Source organism: Thamnophis elegans, chromosome 7 (genome assembly GCF_009769535.1).
Source record: "Thamnophis elegans isolate rThaEle1 chromosome 7, rThaEle1.pri, whole genome shotgun sequence".
In the NCBI taxonomy this organism is placed as follows: Eukaryota; Metazoa; Chordata; class Lepidosauria; order Squamata; family Colubridae; genus Thamnophis; species Thamnophis elegans.
Window position 1 is genome coordinate 22266807 of NC_045547.1, and position 24881 is coordinate 22291687.

Consider the following 24881-nt stretch of genomic DNA (forward strand, 5'->3'; position numbering starts at 1 on the left):
ACCGTACCGGAATGGTACGCCCATACCAGGGCATACTACCTGCAACCCACCACTGAAGCACCGTGTTCCCTTCGTTGTTGATTTTAAACATGACTCTGGCTAGTGCTTCAGCATTCTTTAAGGCTTAGAAGCAATTATTTACGGAATGCACAGTTATAATTTATTATTTTCAAGGAATTAAAAAAATCTGATTACCTCCATTACAAAAATTACAAGTATATTTTTAAAGAAACAAATGGAACAAACATTAAAACAAATCATTGCAACACTTGCCCTAAATTTTTAGGGTCATATGTGTAGAATATTTACTTGGGATATGTCTCTCTAGCAGTAGTGTGCAGATCATTTCAAGATTTAAATTGCCAGATTTCAGAAACATCAGTCTCATCAGAAGTATTCCAATCTTAACAAAATTTTCTGGCTCTGAAAATGGTAAGTAGAAAAAGCTTATACTGAAATCACTTTTTTCTTTTGGTAGAGTCAGAGCAGGCTATTCCAATGGCAGACCATTTCTGATAAGGTTGGCAATGGTTTTGAGGCTGGAACATTTTGGATGTGGAAATTTAAACCTTGAAACATTTTCAATCTCTATTTTATACATCATTTTTGAACTGAATTTTCTTACTATACTTTTGTGCAAGGTTGAACATTTTTAGAGCTGCAATCCCACATTTTCTATGACAATAGATTCCTTATTTATATCATAAGAAGGAAGCGATGTATTGGACAAGAACATTATGGTTACTGTATATACTGAACTAAGACTTGCTTAAGGTTCTGCAGATATTGCTGTTGGGTTTTTCATAAAGGGTTTTGATTTATTTTTATTCCTTATAAACTGCTTGTTCAAGCTTCTGGGCAGAAGATCAGTCTTATACCTTTAAAAGACAAAATGAAACAAGGGGGTAATTCATGGAAAGGGATTCTCACATATTTTATCTCTTGCTGCTTGCTTTAAAATGGCTTGGAGGCATGTTCCTTACAGTAGTAGTGTGAGGATTTTGCGGGCTCCTTGCAGTCTACTGCTTTCCTTACTCAAATACACAACTCCTTCAATGCATCTGGACTTCCTGAAGAGTCACCTTCATCAGGATCTGTAGCTTCACTGTCATAGAGTCTAAATAGTTCCAAAGAGGAAACAATAAAATATTTCCTTTGAGAGCGCTATCGTTTGATGTCCTTCAGTTAAAAAAGAATAATTACATTGCTTCAAATACTGGCTTAGTAGCATCTTCTCACACTAGCACATTTTATTAAAAGACATACATTTTTATGAGCTACAGCTCTCTTGAACCATATATTTCCTTGTGAATACATTCCTATTTTGTTTGGTACTATCTTAAAATTAAATTTTAATGCCATTAACTGCGTATGGCTTATTTGAATTTCAGCAACACAATATTCATGTATAGGCGTGTTGGTGAAGAGGTTCTGAAAAATATTCACCTAAGAATTTCTTGCAATTTTTTTTTTTTTTTTGCTGAACATATTCTTTGTTTTCTCTAGAACTATATAGACGGAATATTAATAACTTATTTCTATTGCATATATATTCAGTAGTCCTAGACCAAGGGTGTCAAACTCAGTGCCTGTGGACTAGATCTGGCCTGTGGGGAGCTTAGATCCAGCCTGTGGGGCTGGCCTAGAAATAGCAAAGGATTGGCCTGCGGTGCCTCTGTTGCAAAAATGGGCCGCGGGGGCACCTGCAGGCAGCCCCCACACAGCCCATTTTTACCTGAATGGCCTCCTGCAGTACCCTGCTCTCTTCCTAGATCCCACCAGTCAAAACTATTTAACTCTTGGGACTAGCATACTTCCCTTTCCTGATGAATTGAGACTGGCTGATGAGATAGGACGAAACCTGTTGTGTAGGTAACCTGACCCTATGTCCTTTTCCTTCTACTGCCCAAGTAGTGGCAAAGTAGAGTGCAAAGAAGCACATGGACAGAATAGTGTGGAGCAGGGCGGCAAAAACGGCGCAATGAAGTAATCAAGGTAAACTACTCCAAACTCAATTGCAGAAAATACGACTTCAGCAACAGAGTGGTCAACGCCTGGAATGCTCTACCTAACTCCATTTTTACATCCTCAAAACCTCACAGCTTCAACCTTAAACTGTCTACCGTGGACACCACCCCATTCTTAAGAGGTCCTTAAAGAGGGCGTGCACCAGCATGCCTACCATCCCTGTCCTACTGTCCCCATTTATTTGTATTCATTTCCTTTGTTCATGTCCATGTTCATACTTATACCTGCTATCTTGTACATGTTTGACAAACAAAGTAAGTAAGTAGTCAGAGTAGTGAGCATATGACCTGGTACCTTCCCAATATAGTAGTATTCCTGGCTATACTTACTGAACTTTGATGTACAACAGCCTGGTATTCTAGTTTTCTGAACCACTAGATAGTAGACAGGTAAGCCAGATAAAGTTAAAGCACATCCAATACTGGTGTTCACAGGATCTGAATATAGTGATGTCCCCACAATGAAGAAACAGGCTACTGTGAATACCAGTGGGAAGAACAGAGGCACCTAAAAGAACGAGTCAGAAGGTAATCGACAGGCCATCTTTGAACATGCAAGCAACTATAAAGTTTACAACATGAGGAAGAACAATCAAAATATATTTATATAATCCTGCCAATCAAACAGCCAATAAATTATTCATGTGCTATGCAGGATTTTCTTTTTTGTGTGGTGAATCCTTGGTTTACTGTTGGTTTGAGAACATGGGAATTCAAATGAGAATATAAATTGATGTTTCTGTTGACAATGCACAATATGTAATTATGATTGTTACATTTAATCCTGATTAAATATTAAACATATTCCACAGTTAAAAATCAATTGTAAACTAGAATGATGGAATTTTATGTTTTAAATATTTCATTAGCAAACTACAGTCAAGATTTAGGGATCTTTACTTCTTTGCTTCAATCCAGAAAGAGAAGAAAGGATAAATAATTATGAATGAACGTGGATGATCATGAATATAGATAAAGATACAACACTAAATTAGAAGAAATAATAATTTATTGGACAAGAAACCATTTGTTTCCATTATGTCTTAACTGAATCAGTGTTTTATTTTTCTACTTATGTCTTCCTATGTTCCTATGTTAATGTCTTTCTTCCAGAAAACTAGAAGCACAACTCTGGTTTCTAATTCAATATTGATCCTACCTTAAAAGGTCTTAGTATTGTTGGATGTCGATAGCAATGTATCATGAACCCCAATGTGGTAAGTCCTATGAAGAACCAGCGGGAGAAGCTATAGAAGTTCAAAAGTCCATAAAGGTCACCAATGGACACCATCAAGTAGACCAAAGGTAACTGGGTCAAGAAAGAAAACCAACAGGACATATAAACATTTATTTTTGGTCCTTTTACTCAACAAAATTGAACAGTAGCAACAATTTTAATACAGATATTTAGACCTAATTATAGGTCAGATCAGAGAAACCAATTTAGTTTGGATTGGTGATCTAAGTGATGGGAATGTTAATTATGAGAACCTGTATCAAATGTTAGCTGAAGGGCTTTTGGGGGGAATTATTTGGAAAAAATGAAACATCTGTGATCATAACATAGGATTCTGCTAAATAAAGGACATATGTAGACTTCATTCTCAAATTCTTAGTTCCTTCATTTAAGAACAGGGAGGTAGAATTCTGAAACGTAAGCTCATACCATTAATATCAAAGCTGGGACAGGAGTGTGTCTTTCCAGGTGTATCATTGAAAAGAGAGCTGGCCACTGTCCTTCTCGTGCAGCTGCAAACAGCATCCTACGTAATAAAGATAGCTTTAAGTAAAGCCAAGTATTGGTTACAGTGAAGTACAAAAATTAATTTCATCGTTGTTTGTAAACTACAGCTTCTTGTCTTAGTTATGTGCTAACTATTGCTTGTTCATCAGACTATGGTTTAAAAAACCCAATAGTATCTTGCATAAGTCCAGTGATAGAATTATATTTTGCTTCTTGAAAGTTGGAACAATGCAAGATTGTTAAAATGCATCATTGCAATGCTAGTGATATTTTTTTTAAGTGTTTTGTTTTTTAAAAAAAATATTGTTGGAATCCAATCATCTCTGGTTTGTGGCACATGTAAACTTATGATATGTATCTGTTTGCTGGATTTAAAAAAAAACTTGCAGTATAAGAACTATAGTATGTTCAATGCTATATTAAGTTTTTCTTTAAACTGTATCAGAACATTACATAAATTCATATCTTTCTTTTTTATAGCCATCTCTTCTCTTTAAAGAATGTGGATACACACATAAATGTTTTATTTATATTAAGGATTTATTGTGATGGCTTGTTTTTCCTATAATTCATTAGAATTTAGAAGTTTCCCTATAAAATTGCTATTTGAAAAAAAGGAACCAAAACATATATTTCTAATACTATACCTCAGTATAGTATTGTATACTGTGGTATAGTGTTGGTGGTGTCAAATTCAATTTTATTGGGGGCCACATCAGGGTTGTGATTGACCTCAGAGGCAGAGGGTGTGGCCAGGGGTTTATGGCCCCTCACTGAAGCTCCATTTCATTCATTGAGGCTCCATTTTCAGCCACAACTACCCTCTCCGGCTCTATTTTTGGCCGCAACAACCTCCTGCAGCCCTCTGCCAGCAAAAACGGAGCTCAGGAGGGCTGCGCGTGGCCTCCCTGAGCTCCATTGTTACTGACGGTGGCACCATGGGCCAGTCCTTCGCTGTTTCCAGGGCAGGCCGTGGGCCAGATCTAAGCACCCTGCAGGAGGGATCCGGCCCCCAGGCCTTGAGTTTGACACTCCTGCTATGTATTTATACATGACTCTTTCCATTCTTCTTTTTAAATTTATTTTTATACCTTTATATTATTTTGATAGATCAGTAACCAGAGTCAGAATCCAATTTATGGTATTCAAAATACTTTTCAAGATTTTACCTGGATGCAGCAAATATTCCTCCATTCAAAGCACCAAAACATGAGAGAGCTACAAGGATCAGAATTCCAGAAGAAATGTTCTTGAAAACTTTATCAGTGAAACTCTAGGGGAAAAAATGAGGAATCTTTATTTTTCCCTTCCCTTCATATATTTGTATAACATTTAGGAGAAATTATTACTCTTTTATTTTACATATTTTTCTTTCTTTCTTTAGATATCTTTCAAGAGAACTAGCACAGTAATAAAAGGCAAGACAAATACAGTGCTCATTTTATTAACTTTAAATTTTTTTGTTAGTTGACATCTCCAAATGTATTCTTTAATTTATTTTATTGATTTTTAAAAAAATGGTATTTATCCATTGCTTCAATTCTAGTAACTGTAAGGCCCAGTTTACAATTATTCACATAATAATCATGAAATTAATTCAGTATAATGGAAAAGAATAACAAATCATAAATCAAGTATCCATCCAAAATTATTTATGGTCCAAGATCAAATACAATCAAAAGACCAGAACACAAAGCAATATCTATAAAAGGAAAATGTCAAATGTCAAGAAAATCCTAAAGCAAATGTTAGCAGCTAACATAGCATGAGGGAAGAAACAGGCATTTTTAAATAGCTACACATATTGACAAGAATTTGGCAAGGCCTTTGAGATTTCTGAAGATCTCAAGGGAAGGATAAGTGCCTCCTGTTTACAATAGGCAATTAAGAGTTATTAACAATTGGAAGTATTAATTTGATCACCTTTGGTGTTACAGGATATTTTCATGTATATGAGAGACAATTTCTTATATCTGAATCTGAACAGAAACAAGTTCAATTTTCATATGGGATATTTATATATCTGCCACAGAGGTGAAATGCTCTGAAGTCTGCTACTGGTTCACAAATGTGCGTTTCACGCGCATGCGCATTGTAGACACTCAGAAGCCTTTTCTGAGTCTGCAACGGTAAGTAGAACAGCGAGGGGGAGGTAACAGCTATGCCACATGATTTAGATTCGCTAAAAAGCAGGATTTCCCTCTTTCTCTTTTTAGCATTTTTAGCGAACTGGTATTAAAAATATGCTAAATTTTTTTTTAGAAAAATTCCAACCTTCAGTTGTGCAACAATCAGCTGTGCCGTGCGATTTCTAATGAATATAAATTGTGGGGCACAGCTGATTGTTGCACAGCTGACTGTTGCACAGCTGACTATTGACACCTTGTAAGAGCCAAGGTGGCGCAGTGGTTAAATGCAGCACTGCAGGCTACTGCTAGATCAGCAGGTCAGCGGTTCAAATCTCACCGGCTCAGGGTTGACTCAGCCTTCCATCCTTCCGAGGTGGGTAAAATGAGGACCCAGATTGTTGTTGGGGGCAATATGCTGACTCTCTGTAAACCGCTTAGAGAGGCCTGAAAGGCCTATGAAGCGGTATATAAGTCCACTGCTATTGCTATTGCTATTGGTTTGCATGAACTGGTAGCATTTTTTTACTACCAGTTCGGGCGAACCAGCATGAACCATTAGCATTTCACCCCCAATCTATCAGTTGTTATCCTAAAAGGAACTATCTTGATATTACATAAGATGTGATGGAAATATGTCCAGATAGACTGGGGAGGAGGAATATTTGTGCTATGAAAGGGATGGGAGAGGTTGGCTCTGGCATTTTGGATGTCCAGATCCCCAATCCTCTGTTTTTATCAAGTCCCAAAGCAGGTAGTGTTGACAAGACCACAAGATGCCACATTGTCATTAATTTGCCTTCTTATATTGGAACTTATCAAGCAAGATGAATAAACTAAGGAAGTTCCCCAAAACTTCTTTGGTTGAAATTTTGCTTCAATCAAAATTTAGCAAAACCCAAAGTGGCACGTGAAGCCATGTTGCCTGGCACACACAGTCTTGCCTGTTTCTTTTCCGGGTTTCTGGCGCACATGCATGTGAGATGATCAGCTGTGCATGGCACTGCCAAAAACTGGTGTGCACATGTGCACCGGCCAGCTGATTGTTGGGTGTGCATGTGTGCCAGAACCTGGAAGTTCAGCTTTTCCGAAGAGCGATCCCTTCGCGTGCGGAGCACTGCTGAAAACTAACCTGCACAGCTGCCGGCCAGCTGATTTTTGGGTGTGCATGTGTGCTAGAACCTGGAGGTTTGACTTTTCTGAGTGCAGCCCTGAGAAGCACGTGCACCGTTTTTGCACGACCGTTTTGGCATTTGGTGCCAAAAAGGTTCGACATCACTGCATATAGCATCAAACCCAGAGCTTTAGCTTTAAATAGTTTAATAGCTGTTGGACAGAATGGTTACAAAATTGACCTGCATAATTTAATTGCGAGAGGCACTTTGGAGACTTTTACTAGAAGCTCTCTTGTTTAAATAGATCAGTAGGAGAACATTGAATGTAGATGCATACATATTTAAAGGATTTTACCTGCTTGACTTTGTTGTTAATTGTTCATTTAATGGAGCCTTAAAGTGTTTCTTAGAGAATACCTGTACTTTAGTTTTGGAGCAATTAATTTCTAGATGTTTTCCAGAGTAATAAAGTGGTAGAGATTTAAGGCATTTTCAAAGGTTTACAGTTAAAATATCAAAGATATACACGTCCATCATTTTGACAACTAAAGAGACAGATGTATTATTACTTTACTTTGAAGAGTATGGGGGGAGGAATCAATTTTCAGATGAATGGACTATTTGGTAGACAAACTGAGACTTAAAGAATGTGACCTTGCAACTTCTACTCACAACAGTCTATTATAAGTTTTATAACAACATTATAATGCAGAATGCAAATTTCTTCACTCAGAAAGTAGCCTGAAATCTATCCATCATTACTTATGAATATGTATTACTTATGCATACATGTGCGTGTATCATTTCCCCCACCTTTCTGAAATGGATAAATATGACTCCATTTCTTTGTCTGCAGAATGTATCTTCCACTATTTGGAGGTCAGGTCTCCAGGATGAACCATCCAATAAACACAGCAGTGAGCTTTGATTTTTGGGGGGAGGGTGGGGGGTTCCTGAGTTTTGATTCCACATGAAGAAGTGTCTTCATTAATATTATGGCAACCATTTAATTTTGATTGTTTTTAGGTGCACAAAGCATTTTTTTACTGAATGCTTTGTGTCCTTGTTTTGTGGTCCATGAAACCAGTTTACTTTAGGCATTCATTTTTTTATTTTTTTAATGAACCTGATCCCCCCCCCCCCCTCCAGTATGTCTTCTTACTCCTGGTTTTACTAACAGCATTTAAAGAATTGCAAATAATGAGCAAAGGACACTCACCACAGCTACTGCATCTGAACTGAGAATTTCTTGTGGTGTCAAGACAGCATAGTAAGATACATTAGTAAGAAGGTAACAGATTGTAACAACAATTAAGGAAACTATTGCTGCCAGAGGAATGTTCCTAGAAAACAAAAACTTAATTTTAATGCAGTCCAGCAATAATTGTACGTTATCTTTTGGCTATGTCTAACATTAGATTAACCAGCCCGTATGCCATGATGGGCTTTATACATGGTAACCATTATTTAAGCAGTATACAACCAAAATTGCTCCCACAAGCTTACTGTTAACTGATGCAAAGTATAGAGCAGACGTGTTACATAGGCAGGTTGAGGCCTGCTTGCAATTGTGCCCCTGAAATCTGGACTTGCTACAGCTTCCTAGTAGTCTTCAATGGTATCTCATATAAAGTATGTTGCAACCAGTGGTGGGATTCAATTTTTTTTACTGCTAGCTATGTGGGTGTGGCTTGCTGGGCGTGGTGTGGCTTGGTGGGTGTGGCAGGGGAAGGATACTGCAAAATCCCCATTCCCTCCCTGCTCCAGGGGAAGGTTACTGCAAAAGCCCCATTTCCTCCCTATCAGCTGGGACTCGGGAGGCAGAGAATAGATGGGGGTGGAGCCAGTCAGAGGCGGTATTTACCGGATCTCCAAACTACTCAAAATTTCCCGCTACTGGTTCTCCAGAACTGGTCAGAACCTGCTGCATACCACCTCTGGTTGCAACCGTCCAACGATAAGATAACCGACTTATGAGTTGCGATAATTTTGGTATGGGAATAATTGGTGCACTACATGAATTTGTGTAAAAGCACTCAAAGCTATAGTTCCTATTTAATGCTTAAGCAAGATCTGTGAATAAGAGACACCCCCCAAAAAAATGCGCACTAGTCCAGAAAAGGGAAGTGCAATCCGGTTCAATACTAAAAATGGAACCACTCCAGATACAGGAGGTCCAAACATCCACAGCCACTCAGACTTGAGCTTAAGTGTTCCTCCCATTCCAAACCCACAAAGCTTCCATGCATTCGGGTAAAACCTTGATATAATTTCCTGACTGCTTCAGCAGGGGATTGGACTAGAAGGCTTCCAAGGTCCCTTCCAACTCTGTTATTCTGGATTCCAACAAATGACCTTACCTAGTGGCCTCATTTAGATGGTAAATAGGAAGGGTGAGAGCATTGAACTGTGAGGCCTGTTACATAAACAGGAGATTTGGAATCAACAAAAATGTTCAACCCTTTTGCCAGCATAATTTCATGCATACTCTGTAACAGTGTAAACTCTAGGCTACATTAAACTATTAGCCTTAGCTGTACAGAAGTAGAAGGCAAGCAAACCAGTTAACATAATCTGTTATTTTCCCCTTTTTCTGATGCAGAACTGATAAGTTATTTTCCTGGCTGCCTCCATTGAAACAGCTCTTTAATTTTGGTGATGCCAACAGATTGTCTGACATAAAGGTACAGTCCAGGATCCCAAATAATCACTCTGTAATAGTGAAGTTATAAATAAAACCTGAGAATAGGAGTTTATTCAGAGGAACTGCTGAAGTGACCAAGAATAACAGAGTTTTCAAAATCAGAATGCTGGGAAGAAAAAGGAGATCTTTGCTGGAAAAAGTTAATAGATGGCACTCTTAAGATAGCTGCAGATAGCACTAGATCTTGGTTGTAGTACTGAACAAAGTTAGCAGGTAAACTTGATAGACTGATTGCAGTTTTGAACAGACAATCAAGACATAGGAGCTGTTAGGAGGCATGGGCTTTCTTCAGTTAAGCCCTAATAACTCTTTTTGGTTCATCCTAGACCCGGGATGACGAACCTATGGCACATGCGCCACAGGTGGCACACGGAGCCATTTGTCAGAGCATGCAAGGCGTTGCCCTGTCAGCTGGCCAGCATGCATGTGTTCAGCCTTTTTTAAAGCCATTTTTCACCCTCCCCAGGCTCCAGAGGCTTTATAGGAGCCTGGGAAGGGCGAAAAGAGCCTCCCTTGCCCCCCTGGAGGCCCTCTGGAGGCTTCAGGAGCTTTCTGGAAGCCTCCAGAGAGCAAAAAACCAGCCCTATGGGCAAACCAGAAGTTTGGGAACAGATTTCTGGTTTGCTCGTAGGGTCGGTTTAAGCCCTTTGCAGGCTTCAGGGACCTTCAGGAGGCTTCCCTGCCTCCTGAAGGTCCCTGAAGCCTGTGGAGAGCCTCGGGGGGGGGGGGGAGATTGTTTTCACCCTCCGCGGGCTCCTATAAAGCCTCTGGAGCCTGGGGAGGGTGAAAAAAAGCATACAAAAAATGGGGGAGAGCGCCTCTCATGCATGCGCACTGGAGGGGGGTTTGTGTGTTGCATTATGGGTGTGGCACGCCCACGCACGACCCCCATGCGCTCTCCTCTTATGGCATGTGAGCCAAAAAAGGTTCGCCATCGCTGTCCTAGACCTTTGATAAAAAGACAAGAAAACTCGATGGACGTGCCAGAGGTGTACTGGACTTGATAGTTCCTTGTCATCTAACTCCTTGTTCCAAGTTCAGATTTTTGTCCTGGGACTTTGTTCGATCTGCACCCTCTGCTTCCTGACCTCAGAGTAGCAGAGTTTTTCAAAAGAGCCTTGGGAATAGAACTGTTACAAGTCGCAAGTGTCCCTCCCCCCCCCCCCGCTCCCTGGTCATGAATGTGCATGACAAGCAATTTTGGATTGGCATGATATATAAATCCACTCGGGTGGGCTGCTACGGGTTTGTCCGGGTTCGGGAGAACCTGTAGCTAACGTTATGGCCGGTTCGGAGAACCTCCAAATCCCATCCCTGGCTGGCCCTGCCCACCCTACCCCACCCCTCTCAGGAGTCTACACGTGGCCCGTTTTGGATGCAAGGTAAGTGCAGGGACCATGCGGAGGCTTGGGGAGGGAGGGGAATGGGCCTCCTGGAAGGCCTCCGGTGTGTGGGGGAGGAAAGCTTTGCACTCCCAGAGACTCGAGGAAAGCCTCTGGAGCCTGGGGAAGGCGAAAATGTTCCCCACCACCATGGTGCAGAAGGCAAGCTAGGCCATGCCCACTATGGCCAAGCCCATCCAGCAACTGGGCAGAGAATCTGTTGCTGAAATTTTTGAAGCCCACCCCTGAATCCACTACATATTATATATATTTTTAAATCCAATATATTATATAAATATATAGCATATTCTTGGACTCTAACAACTGCTAACTTCTCAGTTTTACTCATTTACAACATTTCAACTTCATCCCCTGATTTCTCAGTTGTCCGACAAATTTTTGCGAAACTTATGGATCTTCTAGTCTTTCTCTCCCCTCTTTAATTGTTTAGTTCTCTCCTGGGTTGAGACTGTAGTTTGTATAATACATAGCTACTAAATTTCCTTGGCAAGAACACTCTCTAGATGTCACATGATAACAACAATAAATGCAAAATGGCTGATTATTGTTGCACACTCACTTTTTAGGATTTACAATTTCTTCTGTTACAAAGTTTATATAGAACCTGAAACAAATAAGAGTCAAGAGTCAAAATATGCCCTGATCCACTTCAAATAGTTTGTTCTAGTACAGACTTTGCATTTTATCTTAAAGGAGAGCCGTAATTATTGGCTAATGCCTAATCACATAAACAGCATCAAGCCAATTACAAAAATGCCGTTATAATTTAAAGTTTTCAGAAATGGAATTCACAGTTCATTCAGACAGGCTCTGTCAACCTTAAAAAGGCAGCTCATAGCTTTAAAAAAGTTTGTGATACATTTAGGGAAAAATAGCAGACACACTGCAATAGAGAACATTTAAGGCTATTAATGCACTGCCCAACTACTGCTTCAGCTGATATATTGCATGAACTCATAAACCGTAGTATACAAACAATACTGTTTGCTCATAAAATATGCTAAACTCAAATCCCAGGAAAATTATCTTTGGAATGTCAACAGACATAATTTAAAAATAAAAGCAAACCAATCATATGGCTTAACATGATACTTGCATCCCGCTATGAATTTTGTGAAAGTTGATTACATGTGATGATTTCCAAATAAGATTTTTTTTAAAAAAAGAAATGAGTTACAACTCTGAGGGTGCATCAATGTCCCTTCTACCTTTTACAAATGGAAAAAGTTAAAAAGTTCATAATTTAGAAACTTACCATCCTCCATAAGCAAACATCCCAGAATAAAAAGCAAGAGGCAGCTTTTCAAGTGTTAAGGAACTTGTGTCAAAACTATCCTGGAAATTTTCATTATGACCTAGTTAAAAAAAAAAGGGAGAACATATTTTTCCTCTTTCTTGTAAAGAGCAATACAGATAATCCTCAGCGTGTGACTACAATTGAGCTCAGCATTTCTGTTGCTAAGTGAAACATTTGTGAAGTGAATTTTGTCCTATTTTACGACCTTTCATGCCACAGTTGCTAAGTAAATTGCTGCAGTTGTTAAATTAATAACACTTGTTAAGTGGAACTGGCTTCCCCATTGACCTTCCTTGTCTGATGGTTGCAAATGGGGATCACATGACCCTGGGATATGGCAACCGTCATAAGTATGAGTGAGTCAGTTGTCAAGCCTCTGAATTTCGATCGTGATCATAGGGATGCTGCAACGGTTGTAAGTGTGGAAAATGGTCATAAATCATCTTTTTCACTGCTGTTGTAACTTTGAACACTCACTAAATTATAAGGTAAGTCGAGGACCAGTGGTGGGTTCCTACCGGTTCGGCTGAACCGGTAGTGGTTTGGCGGCCTGGGTCGCTGGAACCAGCAGCAACCCAGGCCCGCCACACCCCCGAACTGGTTCCCCGGGCAGTGCTATTGGCCCCATCTTGTTTTTCGGTTCTGTGCATGTGCAGAACAATTTTAACTGCACTGCGCATGCACAAGCAGCACACACATGAGCAAACCAGCAGTAGTGCCTGCCGGAACCCACCCCTGTCGACGACTATCTTATAACTGGCATCTTTCTAATGTAAACTTTGGTATTATCTGAACAAGAGAACCAGGTAAACATCGAACATTCCTGGAATTTAAAGGCTACCTAAATCAATAGCCACCTTGTTTTAAAAAAACCACATATATATTCTTATTCTCTTCTAGAGTTTTCCCTCTCCTTTTCCCATAGAACCTCTGAAGATACTGGGGTATCCACAAGGTATGATTTTTTTAAAAAAACTGATGATGGTGCAGTCAAAGTCCTGCATATTTTTTATTATTGTGTTGCACATAAATAGACTGAGCTTCAGTCTCATCATTGTAGCCATCATTTCAATTTTTTTTTAAACATATCTATGGACAACCCTACAAGAAATGAAGTTGTTGTGCATGACAATATTTCAATCTGCTTGTAGAGTAAATGGAAAGGAGAGAGAGAGACAGAAAGTCTCAACATCAGTGTCTGGCAAGAAAATTAGGAGAACTTTCCATTCTTATTAACATATTTATTTGCCATCAGTTCAAGATGATTCTGAGTAGAAAATGCCCAGAACAGGAAACAAGGGGAGAAATAATTGCTGGTGGAATCATCTCAGAAGCATGTGTGAAGGATCCTTGCCCCATGGGTCCTTCTTTGACAACTTAATTGAGACTAAATGTTGCATAATTCCAGTTCTCTTACTCAGTCAGCCATGCCTTAGAATAGAATAGAGTTGGACGGAACCTTGGAGGTCTTCTAGTCCAGCCCCCTGCTCAAGCAGGAGGAGAACTTACACTGTTTCAGATAAGTAGCTGTCTAGTTTCTTCTTAAAAACCCTTAACAGTGACCATGTTAGTAGAGACTAAAAGCTGGAATCTAATAATAAAACTTTGTGGAATTCTGGGAGTTGTAGAGGTAGATCTCTGGAAAAGAACAAGAAAGCTGAGCTAGCAGAAATTACATTAGTTCAATTAATGTATGAATCTTTAAGAACAAAAAGGCTCTTGGCATCTTAGAACAGGGGTGTCAAACTCAAGGCCTGTGGGTCGTATCCGTTCCCACAGGGTGCTTAGATCTGGCCCTCAGGCCCGGCCTGGAAACAGTGAAAGCCCAGCCTGTGGGGACTCTTGTAAGGGAAAACGCTGAGCTTCATTTTCCCTGGTAGAGGGTTGCAGGAGGCCATTGCAACAGAAAATGGAGCTTGGGAGCCTATTTTCGCTGGTGGAGAGCTTGGACCGTCACAGGCGCCTCCGATATGAATGACATCAAGCTAGCCATGCCCCCTGGCCACCACCCCCAGATCAAACACAAACCTGATGCAGCCCTCAATCTAATTGAGTTTGACACTCCTGCCTTAGACTAGCGAATTAAGTCTGACTTGGATAAAAATAACCCTTCAAGTAAAGGATAAAAAACAACAACATTAAAGTATTTCTGAGAGTGGTCAGTCCCTAAGTGTCTTCTATCTCTTTTTCCTTTATCTTTCCAAGAGCCTCTTGGTGTTGTTTTGTTTTTTGTAATTTTGTCAACCTCCATTTCTTCTGATGCTCCCTCTCATCTAATTCCTCATGAGATTTCTGATTTGTCTTACCATTTCTAAGAGCCAAGATCCCAGGAACAATAATTAGGCCGACGGTGATCATCTTCAGGACAGTGAGTCCTGTCTGTACTTTGGCAGCCCAACTCACACTCCAACAGTTCAGGGCTACTGCTAAGGCTAAATTGGCAGAGAGAGAGAAATGATGAAGCCGATTTAATCATGCTTTCAGTTAGGGCTTCTTTCCTATATCCTAATTGCAAAACTGAAGAAAGTGATAACAACCAGTTTGGATAAGAGCAGCCCATAAACCTGAAAGCAAGCCAGATTCCTTTGGTGCAAGTAATTTACCTTAAAATTACGCAGGTGAGATCTTTTAAACTCTTCTTTTAAGCTAAGTAATAGAAAAGAATGTATACTGGACCGACAATATGATAGAATAAGAAATATGAAATAAAAGAAAATGACTTAAAATTGTTAACAAAATAATTAAACATGAACTGAAACTCTTCTTTTTTATTTAGTTAAAAAACACTAATGAAAATATTAGCTATACATAGAAAAAATGGTTCCACCACAAAACCGCACTCGACTAAACCGCACCCGACTAAACCGCGTCGCTGACGTCATCAACAGGCAACAACAGCGCGGAGACAGAAGCACGCTGTAAACCCTAAACCTAAAATTAACCCCTAAACCTAAACCTAACCCCCCTAAACCTAATCCTAATCCTAAACCTAACCCTAAACCTAACCCTTAACCTAACCCTAAACCTAACCCTTAACCTAACCCTTAACCTAACCCTAACCCTTAACCTAACCCTAAACCTAACCCTTAACCTAACCCTAAACCTAACCCTAACCCTAACCCTTAACCTAACCCTAAACCTAACCCTTACCTTAAGTTGAATCGGCTTGCTTTCAAAGCGCTATTTAAAGTGCCCTTCTTTCTCCACGCTGGCTGTTGTCGCCCTGTTGATGACATCAGCGACGCAGTTTAATCGGGCGCAGTTTAGTCGAACGTGGTTTTGACGGGTCACAAGCAAAAATATGCTGCTGCATATTGGTTGACTGATCTTTCCAATGTTGTTTAATAGATTTATGCAAAGAGGTGATTTTGAGCTGCCTTGAATAAGCAACTACATTCCAGAGAATCAATCTTTCTTTCTTTCTTTCTTTCTTTCTTTCTTTCTTTCTTTCTTTCTTTCTTTCTTTCTCTTTTTTCTATTTTCCTTCCTTCCTTCCTTCCCATCACCCACTCACTGAATGATTCATCAAGCTGCTTATATATATGTTGTCTGTTCCACAAATTCTACACCAATTTGCGGGGACTATCCATGCAGTGAACTTCTTATGGGCAAAGGTATCACATTATATAGGGTATTTATAGCCCAAGAGTTTTTACATGTTTTTGCAGCATGAATGCAACTATTAGAATTCCTGAATAAATAGGGATCTAGTATATGCTAAGATTTTAATGGTGTCAAATTGTAGCTTTTAAGCTGAGCACAGGAAGAAGCTGAATTCAAATTACTTTCTTATTCACACATTGTACTAAGCCATGATTTGTTTCAATCATGGATTACTGAATAATTTTCTGTCTAACTTTCCTTTGGAAGAGGAAATATCAATTTAGGATTGTCTTGGTGGTGGAGGTGAGGGATGGCTAGTCGCTAGAGAAGATGGTGTATTGATTGTTATTACCAATCCAGCATTTCCAATAATTTTCACAGTTTGCATTTGACTACCATAGTATTCAACTGATTGGCAATATTTGTAGTAAAAAAAGATAACTTACAAAGATAATTCGCAAAAGGCAGAAGCTTATACAAATGATTCAAAGGTAGCTGAAGTGCACTCCATGCTAGCAATGAAGATTTGATGGGGGAGGATGTTTTCATGGGGTGCACAAAAATTAATCACTGTTCAGGATGAAACTTTAAACTGATTTGATAAGAAAACTAATTAAGCAACGAACAGATATTAAGGTAGAATGTGGTATGTTAGATAATATGATCTAACAGATGTCGGTAGATACGTTGCTAATAAATTCAGTGAAAATAATTTTCTTCTCAAGTTTCAGAAGTTGTCCAGACTTCTGTTGCCTTTAGAAAAAAATGTGTTTGATACTGGAAGAGTTCAAAAAGATATTACAGACATTAAACCAATACCCAGGATCAGAATAAAAGAAATGATTTTGGAATTAGAGAACATGTAGAAAAGACTGATTAACTCTATATTTTATCTCCAAACGTTATTATCGTTACAAAGAAGAAAAGCTTTCAAATCTTTCCCAGAAAAAATATGAAAAAGGGGAATAAGGTATAAATTGGAGGTTCCTTTCAAGCTAGTTTTATTTCAACCACAAGAAAGGACGACTGTTTCTATGCTTCTAGAGATGAATAGAATTTTAACAAGAATTAACAGAGATGATGCTTAAAGAATGGATATATCTTTTAAAGAAAAAGATATGGTAAAAAAAGATTTTCTGGCATTAGGGACTTACAGGATGGCTGGTAATTATAAAACGCTCATAAGACTGGAAATAGGAAATAAATAAATAAGATAAAATACAAAGAATGGAAAAGAATTATATAGAAGTTAATATCAGATAGGAGAAATTGGAGCTCGGCATAGCTCTCCTCTAACCTAGAACAATTAGAGGAGAGCTATGCTGAGCTCCGATTTCCCCTATCTGATATTAACTTCTATATAATTCTTTTCCATTCTTTGTATTTTATCTTGTTTCTTTATTTCCTATTAGAGGATTTAATTAACTCTTGGTGAACCTCTGTTTATATGGGTCTAGTTGGATTGGGAGGTTGAGAGGTGGGGGATAAATGGAGAAGGGAACTGAGGGACAGTTTGAAAAAAGGATTTGGGAAGCAAGTAAAAAAATGGCAAAAATGATGTTGAAGATTTCACAAATAGCAATAGCACTTAGATTTATTTACCACCCCATAGTGCTTTACTATAGAGGGACGCGGTGGCTCGGTGGCTAAGACACTGAGCTTGTTGATCAGAAAGTTGGCAGTTCAGCGGTTCAAATCCCTAGTGCCGCATAACGGAGTGAGCTCCCATTCCTTGTCCCAGCTTCGGCCAATCTATCAGTTTGAAAGCATGTAAAAATGCAAGTAGAAAAATGGGGACCACCTTTGGTGGGAAGGTAACAGCATTCTGTGCGCCTTCGGCCTTTAGTCATGCCGGCTACCTGACCATGGAGCAGTCTTTGGACACTGCTGGCTCTTAGGCTTAGAAACGGAGATGAGCACCACCTCTAGAGCCAGAATTCAATTCAATTCAATTTATTAGATTTATAGGCCGCCCAATCCTGGAGGACTCAACTAGCAGGCATGTGCAGGGAAACCTTTACCTTTACCTAGTGCTTTACAGCACTCTGTGGAAGGTTTGCAAAGTCAGCATATTACTCCCCAAAATCTGGGGCCTCATTTTACCTTGGAAGGATGGAAGGCCGAGCCCCATGAGGATCAAGCTCCAGACTGTGGGTACAGTTAGCCTGCAATACTGCATTCTAACAACTGCACCACCAGAGCTCATATAATCACAAAAAAGTGGCTTATAAGTTAAATAGGGTTCTAACATTGGGGCTGAACAAAAAGTAATTGCATCCTTGAATAAACTACCTGGGTGAATTTGGTTCTAATGTGTGGTTTAAATATACCCAGTTATGTGTGTGGATGGAACAAGTTTAAGGAAATCATGACAATTCCGAGTATTTGAGAGATTGCAAATTTTGAAGCATCTGCATGAACGTTTTGCTATCTGGGGAAATGATGGATATTTCTATTAACAAAGGGATTTATATTTCTTTGTATTATTATATTTAGAGGCTGCCTGATTTCAGAATGATAATGGGCAGCTTGTACTTTAAAAGAGAAGAAAACAATAAAAGAAAAAAATACGAACATCTGGACAACCCACAAACCACCCACCACCAACAACTAGGGTTGAGAAAAATCCTGAGAACTGAGAAAAATTACCAAGTTCACAATCAGGCTAAACGATAGTTGGTTGAACAAACCACTGTTGGCTGACTACAGATAAAACATGAAAGAGAAAACCTGGTTTACAAAGCCTGTGTTCACCAAAACCAAACAAACCATATCATCGTTTATCATGTGTGTTAACCCATAGTCAAAACAAATAAGCTAAATTTGTACTAATCATTGCTACAGGATTTTCACTCTGCCCTACCTTGATTACATGTTAGAAATAGAAAGTGGGACATCAACTTAACAAGTTTTGGATTCTATGTTCATCAACTATTCCTGTACATCAACTGTAAAAATTTGGCTTCATTGATTTGATCAGAATCATTCTGCAGTTGGTAGCTATTAAATCTTCCAGTTGTTTATCTTACTTCAGAGTAAAGATACTTAAAAAAACATTGAGACTGGGTAGTAAATACTTGTTTATTGATAATAAACTACAAGTACTTTGATCTTGCATTCACTGATACTTACTAATTCCTGCCATTGTGACCAATTTCACAGCCAGAGGAGGGACATGGCAAGAAGCAAAGAAAGGCTCAATGAGGTATCGACCAAATGCCAAAGACACCACAGCTATATTTGCAGGTCTGAAATATAAAAATCAGAAATGACAGAATATCAGATTTTGCTTCTGTTGAGGGCTTATGGATTTTCACTTGTGAAAAATCTGCAAGTGAAATGAAGTTGAAAATAGTGAAAATAGTGTCTGCTTTCAGAATTATTCATCTGGAGGACTGGATAGAAGATGAGGAGAACTCATGTCTTTCTCATCCTTTCTCCTCTATGAGGAGAATGAGACAATGAGACAGGTCTACTTCTAATGTGTGGCAGACGAAAGTTTATGATTTAATCAAAATGGTGGACTTGGTCCACACCTTGCTCTAAGACATTGATGGTTCAGTTACAATGGAATAAGCCACTTCTGGTTTTAATCATTTTTTATTGTTTTTAATATTTAAATTAAAATACTATATCATTTAATGTTTAAATATTGCTTTTGTATTTTAGTTTATATTGTGAATTCTATAAGCTAGCTAAAGCCTAGCAGGTTTCAGTCAGTAGATAAATCACATAATTAAATGCAAAGTCCAAGTCATAAGCTTCAGCCCACATGCTAAATTATCAGTACAATGTTACAAATCATAAGAGACTAATAATTTTAACATATTAATAATAGGTTGTTTTGCAATGTGTGCTTTCCTCTTCACCTTCTTCTGGCTTATGATAATATAATAACAAAATGAAAAGGAGCAAGATTGCCCATAGTATATGGTCAAAAGAGTCAAGATGACTGTGGGATTATAACTCCACCCATTTTTATATACCTTACAAATAAAAAAAGCTAAAGTTTTGGTGCAACATCACAATCACCATCTTGGTCTTTTTTTTAACCACACTGTCTGTGGACTCTGCTGAAAGGAAATAAATCTGTATTGGTTGTTCTGACTATGGTGAAGTAAGTGTCTTGCAGAATCATTGTTTTGGCCTGAAATAGGAGTGGATCTACTCTATAGATGTAAGACTTGTCATCCACCAGCTACAGGAATCTCTTTCAAGTCTGTAGCTCCCAGATGTTCCCTGGAAGACAGTTCAGTTGATTGAGGAGTGATCTGGCTTAGAGGGGGAGGACAATGTCATTCAATCAATCCCAAATTGTTTTTTATAGAGCCAGAGAGGCAGGTCTATAGTTTATTGCAAGCAGGGCAGTGGTATCTGCCCCGCAAGAAATGAAAAAAACCATCCATCTTATGACTGAAAGGGAGAGGTCTTTGGTTTGTGATTGTTTTTCATCTGAAGTCTCCCTAGAGCTTTCTCTATTATTGCTTCCATTCTTCGTTCTTCCCCACTGTTCCCTGCCATTTCAGATGCTTTCCCCCCTCCCTCCTTCCAAACATTTGTTAGATCTCAGTGGTGCTCCATTCACCAGCTGTCTGCCTTTAAAAACACAGCTGGAACATGCCCCATTGAGAGATTTAAAGAGACAAAGCTCCCAATAAATCTTCCCATCATCTGGCATTCCTTCCTTTTTTAGACAAGGAAGGGAAAGAAAAGCCATCCTTACCGTATCATAATAAATTCAGCCCACAATCGGAGGAAAGCCGGCAATGGTCCTAGAGTCTCTAAAAGATAAATATAATGCCCGCCTGACTTTGTAATACATGTTCCGAGATCTGCATAGGACAGAGCACCTGGAATTCAACAACAACAACAACAAAAAAGAGTTGTAAGTCATATCCATTGTCCTGGGACAAAGTTCCACTAAACTCAATAGCACTTAGATTTATATACCGCTTTCTAAGCAGTTTGCAGAATCAGCATATTGTCCCCAACAATCTGAGTCCTCATTTTACCGACCTGGAAGGATGGAAAGCTGAGTCAACCTTGAGCCTGGTGAGATTTAAACTGCCAAATTGGAGGCAGCTGGCAGTCAGCAGAAGCAGCCTGCAGTACTGCACTCTAACCACTGCGCAAACTGCAGTGGTTAGAATACGTGTCAAATGGTGCAAACATTCATCTGTGCATCAACAACTATGAAATAGTTTGAATCAAAACAAAATGAATGACACAAAACAAAATGAATGACACAAGATTGCTTGGGAGGGAGGGGGATTTTTACCTGGTGATCTACAGTTATTTTATTTAAAATAGTTTTGTAATCTCTTTTGCGATTGTTCCCTAGCCACTCCAAAGCTTAAACCATCAGAAAAAGAATACGGTACATGATGGCAAAACAGGTATTAAAAATGCGTTCTAACATAAAAGGCTATCTCCTATTCTCTCATCAATGTTTCTGCATCCTATTTAGACAGAAAACATCTTGCTGGAAAGCTGTGAGTAGATTCCAAAGTATCTATTTGTTTAGTGACCATTCAAAGTTAGAATGGCACTGAAAAAAATGACTCATGACCATTTTTCACAGTTACGACTGTTGGGGCATCTGAATGATCATGTGATCAAAATTCAAATACTTGGCAACTGGTTCATATTTATGAGTTTCGGTGTCCCACAGTCATGTGATCAGTTTTTAAGCCCTTTTGACAAGCAAAGTCAATAGGGAATCCAGATTCACTTAACAATGGTGTTACTAACTTAATAACTGCAGTGATTCACTTAACACCTGTGGTGAGAAACGTGATAAAATGGAGGGGGGGGGGAAACTTACTTAACAACTGTCTTGCTTAGAAACAGAAATTTTGGGCTCAAGGACTACCTGTATCCCAGTGGTGGGTTCCGGATCCCTTTGCAACCTGTATGGTGTAACGGGGCCCGGGCTCCACCACATGAACACACGCAGCACGCGTGCACACATACGCAGCATGCACATGTGTCCTTACCTCCTGCGATGCCTCTGCGATGCTCCAGCTGCTTGGTGGAGCATTGCGTAGGTGCTGTATGCTCCATGCGCATGCGCGGAAGCGCTGAAGAGCTCAAATACAGGTAAGTAGGGTGGGCAGGTGGGTGGCCCTCTGGAGCACTGTACTGGAACAGTACCCGGTGCTCCCGGCAGGCACAGGTATGCCTGTACCAGGGTGTACTGCCTGCAACCCACCATTGCTATATCCCTTTCAGCTACTTGTGAAAATGTTATACAGTACTGTGAAACATTGCTATGCCAGGTGCACTGTGTGCAATTTTGGAGGGCTATACCAAACTGCCATTCTGACTTACTAACAGGTGTATAGGCTGACCATCTGCTTTACTTTTCATAGGATAAGCTTCTATTGGAGCATGTCCTTTTATTTGAAGGGATACCTAGCAATGTGTGATTTTTTAAAAAGAAGAAGAACCACACAAATAGGGATAGGCAGCCTCCTTCATCAAACATTAGCATCTGAACACACATGGCCTCTTCCTTCCTACAGCAAAGTGCATTTTATCTCTATTTAAAGACAGAAGGGCCACTCAATTTACATCAAAACATATAGACCAGTAAATGCAAACATTTAGAAAATTGCTGCCCTCTTTCATCCTCTTTCTTTGGCAATGATAAGTAGTGTAGACCCCTGAGGCATATAGATGCAAAAAAGAGGGAGTTGTTTTGAGCCAAAGAAAAGAGAAACCTCATATGCAAACGGAAATTCAGGGAACAAGGCGTACAGTGCCCATCTGAAGGGAATGTACCTCTTAGTCTATGCTAGGGATGTCCAAACTTGGGAACTTTAAGACTTTGGACTTCAATTCCCAGAGTTCCCCAGCCAGCCATGCTGGCTGGGGGATTGTGGGAGTTGAAGTCCACAAGTCTTAAAGTTCCCAAGTGTGGACACCCCTGGTTTATGCCATCCAAAACACATTCAGTCTTCAACATGTGATAGGCAAACTCAGGGAGAGGGGAGCGGGACATGGATGTTCATTTGGAAGAATTAGCATGGAATAGAAGATACACTGTCATTTCCCCTATTTCTCTTCCATTTTTAATATGAAAGTGATGGATTGAGAACAAAAGAAGCTATTCTGTAGGGCAGCAGAAGGCTATAACATAAGAGGCATAAACAGGCCCATGTTTCCGTGGTAGAAACCCACAGAAATTCTAGTAGCAAATTCTACTAGCAATAGTTTCTCACTGCCCTGTGGTGCGTAATGGCCCCTGCGGTTTCACTGGCATGATCATTGGGAGTCAGTAAAAGCCACATATTCCACATCAGCTCAAATATTAGATTCTCCCTCTCCCCATTTCATTTTTTAAGAAAATCATCATCTATCTATCATCTATCTACCTATCATTATCATTATCTATTTCTATTTTTCTATTTCTCTCTCTTCTATCTATCTTCTATCTATCTATCTATCTATCTATCTATCTATCATCATAATCTAAATATATATCTATCTATCTCAATCAATCATCTATCTATCTATCTATCTATCTATCTATCTATCTATCTATCTATCTATCATCATAATCTAAATATATATCTATCTATCTCAATCAATCATCTATCTATCTATCTATCTATCTATCTATCTATCTATCTATCTATCTATCTATCTATCTATCTATCATCTCTCTCTAATTATGATCTATCTATCTATCTATCTATCTATCTATCTATCTATCTATCTATCTATCTATCTATCTATCTATCTATCTATCTATCTATCTATCATCTCTCTCTAATTATGATCTATCTATCTATCTATCTATCTATCTATCTATCTATCTATCTATCTATCTATCTATCTATCTATCTATCTATCTATCTATATCTATCAATCATCTATCATCATCTCATCTCTCTCTCACACACACAAACAAACCTATCTCCCTCATCTATCATCTAGCTATCTTTTAATATTTTGAGTTTCTCAGGATGTAAAAATCAACATTTAAAAAATAAATAAAGGAAAGCTACACAACTCACCAAACAGAGACAGAATCCCACAAGCGAGCCATACAAGTAATGATAACCCTACATTGCCTGTGTTTTGCAATACCCCTTTAGGAGAAATGAAGATACCACTGCCCACCATGCTGCCCACAGCCAACGCAATGGCCCGAGTAAGGGTGATCTTTCTCCTCAGAAAAACAGTGTCCTCCTCCTCCACGAAAGCTTTTCTCTTCCTGCAGGATCCCATATTTTCACCTCTCTGTTTCCTCCAAAGTTTCGATGTCCGGCACCCCTTGAGTTACTGATTGTCTGGCAATTCTGCTCTGTGCTATCAATTCCTCTTTCTCTTCGTTTCTCTTTACTTAGCTAAGAGCACAGTTTGGCTGGGGATTCTGTGGAATAATGGGAGCATGAAGTAAACAAATATTTAAAGAAAAATATCAGGTGGGATAGGAAGTAGAGGCCAAAATCCTAAGGAACGATGTATGCTGGTGCTTTCACTGCAGTTGCTGATAAACACGTGCAGGTCCAATTCTCAATTTTGCATCCAAAGAATTTCATTTGGGTAGTTATGCACTCTCCTTGGCTTCATTTACAGTATGTACAAGGCCAAACTCCCAGACAGGGTATTGACCCAAAGTTTTATTGATAAGGGGCATATTTCAAAGAAACTTCAGTCAGATTACAAAATAATTCCATACCTTAATTTAAACAGGATGGTAGACAGTTTTTAAAAATAGTCACAGAGGGTTTATCTTTAACAAGATGTGCCCAGTTCATTTTGAGGATAAGCCATATGAACATTAGATATAGGGGGAAAAAATGTTACCCATATAGATAATCCTCAGCTTACAACAAGTTTATTTAGTGACCG

The 24881-nt window shown here is 39.2% G+C and overlaps 1 protein-coding gene across 2 annotated transcripts; it reads right to left on the reverse strand.

Moving 5' to 3' along the window:
• Nucleotides 1-148: 148 nt before the first annotated feature.
• On the reverse strand, nucleotides 149-24561 carry LOC116511222 (cystine/glutamate transporter-like). 2 transcript variants are annotated; one of them, XR_004255729.1, is made up of 13 exons: nucleotides 24041-24561; nucleotides 20743-20869; nucleotides 19152-19267; nucleotides 14723-14848; nucleotides 12375-12474; nucleotides 11679-11723; nucleotides 8232-8355; nucleotides 4941-5044; nucleotides 3694-3790; nucleotides 3187-3336; nucleotides 2358-2535; nucleotides 984-1117; nucleotides 149-878 (listed from the first exon to the last, which is right to left on the reverse strand). XR_004255729.1 is itself a non-coding variant. In XM_032221091.1 (12 exons), the coding sequence occupies exons 1-12, from the start codon at nucleotides 24252-24254 to the stop codon at nucleotides 1053-1055; spliced, it is 1446 nt and encodes a 481-aa protein (XP_032076982.1). In that variant the 5' UTR covers nucleotides 24255-24561; the 3' UTR covers nucleotides 149-1052. The 2 variants fall into 2 exon arrangements, 1 of the variants encoding a protein (XP_032076982.1); XM_032221091.1 differs by having other exon boundaries at nucleotides 149-1117.
• Nucleotides 24562-24881: the final 320 nt, after the last annotated feature.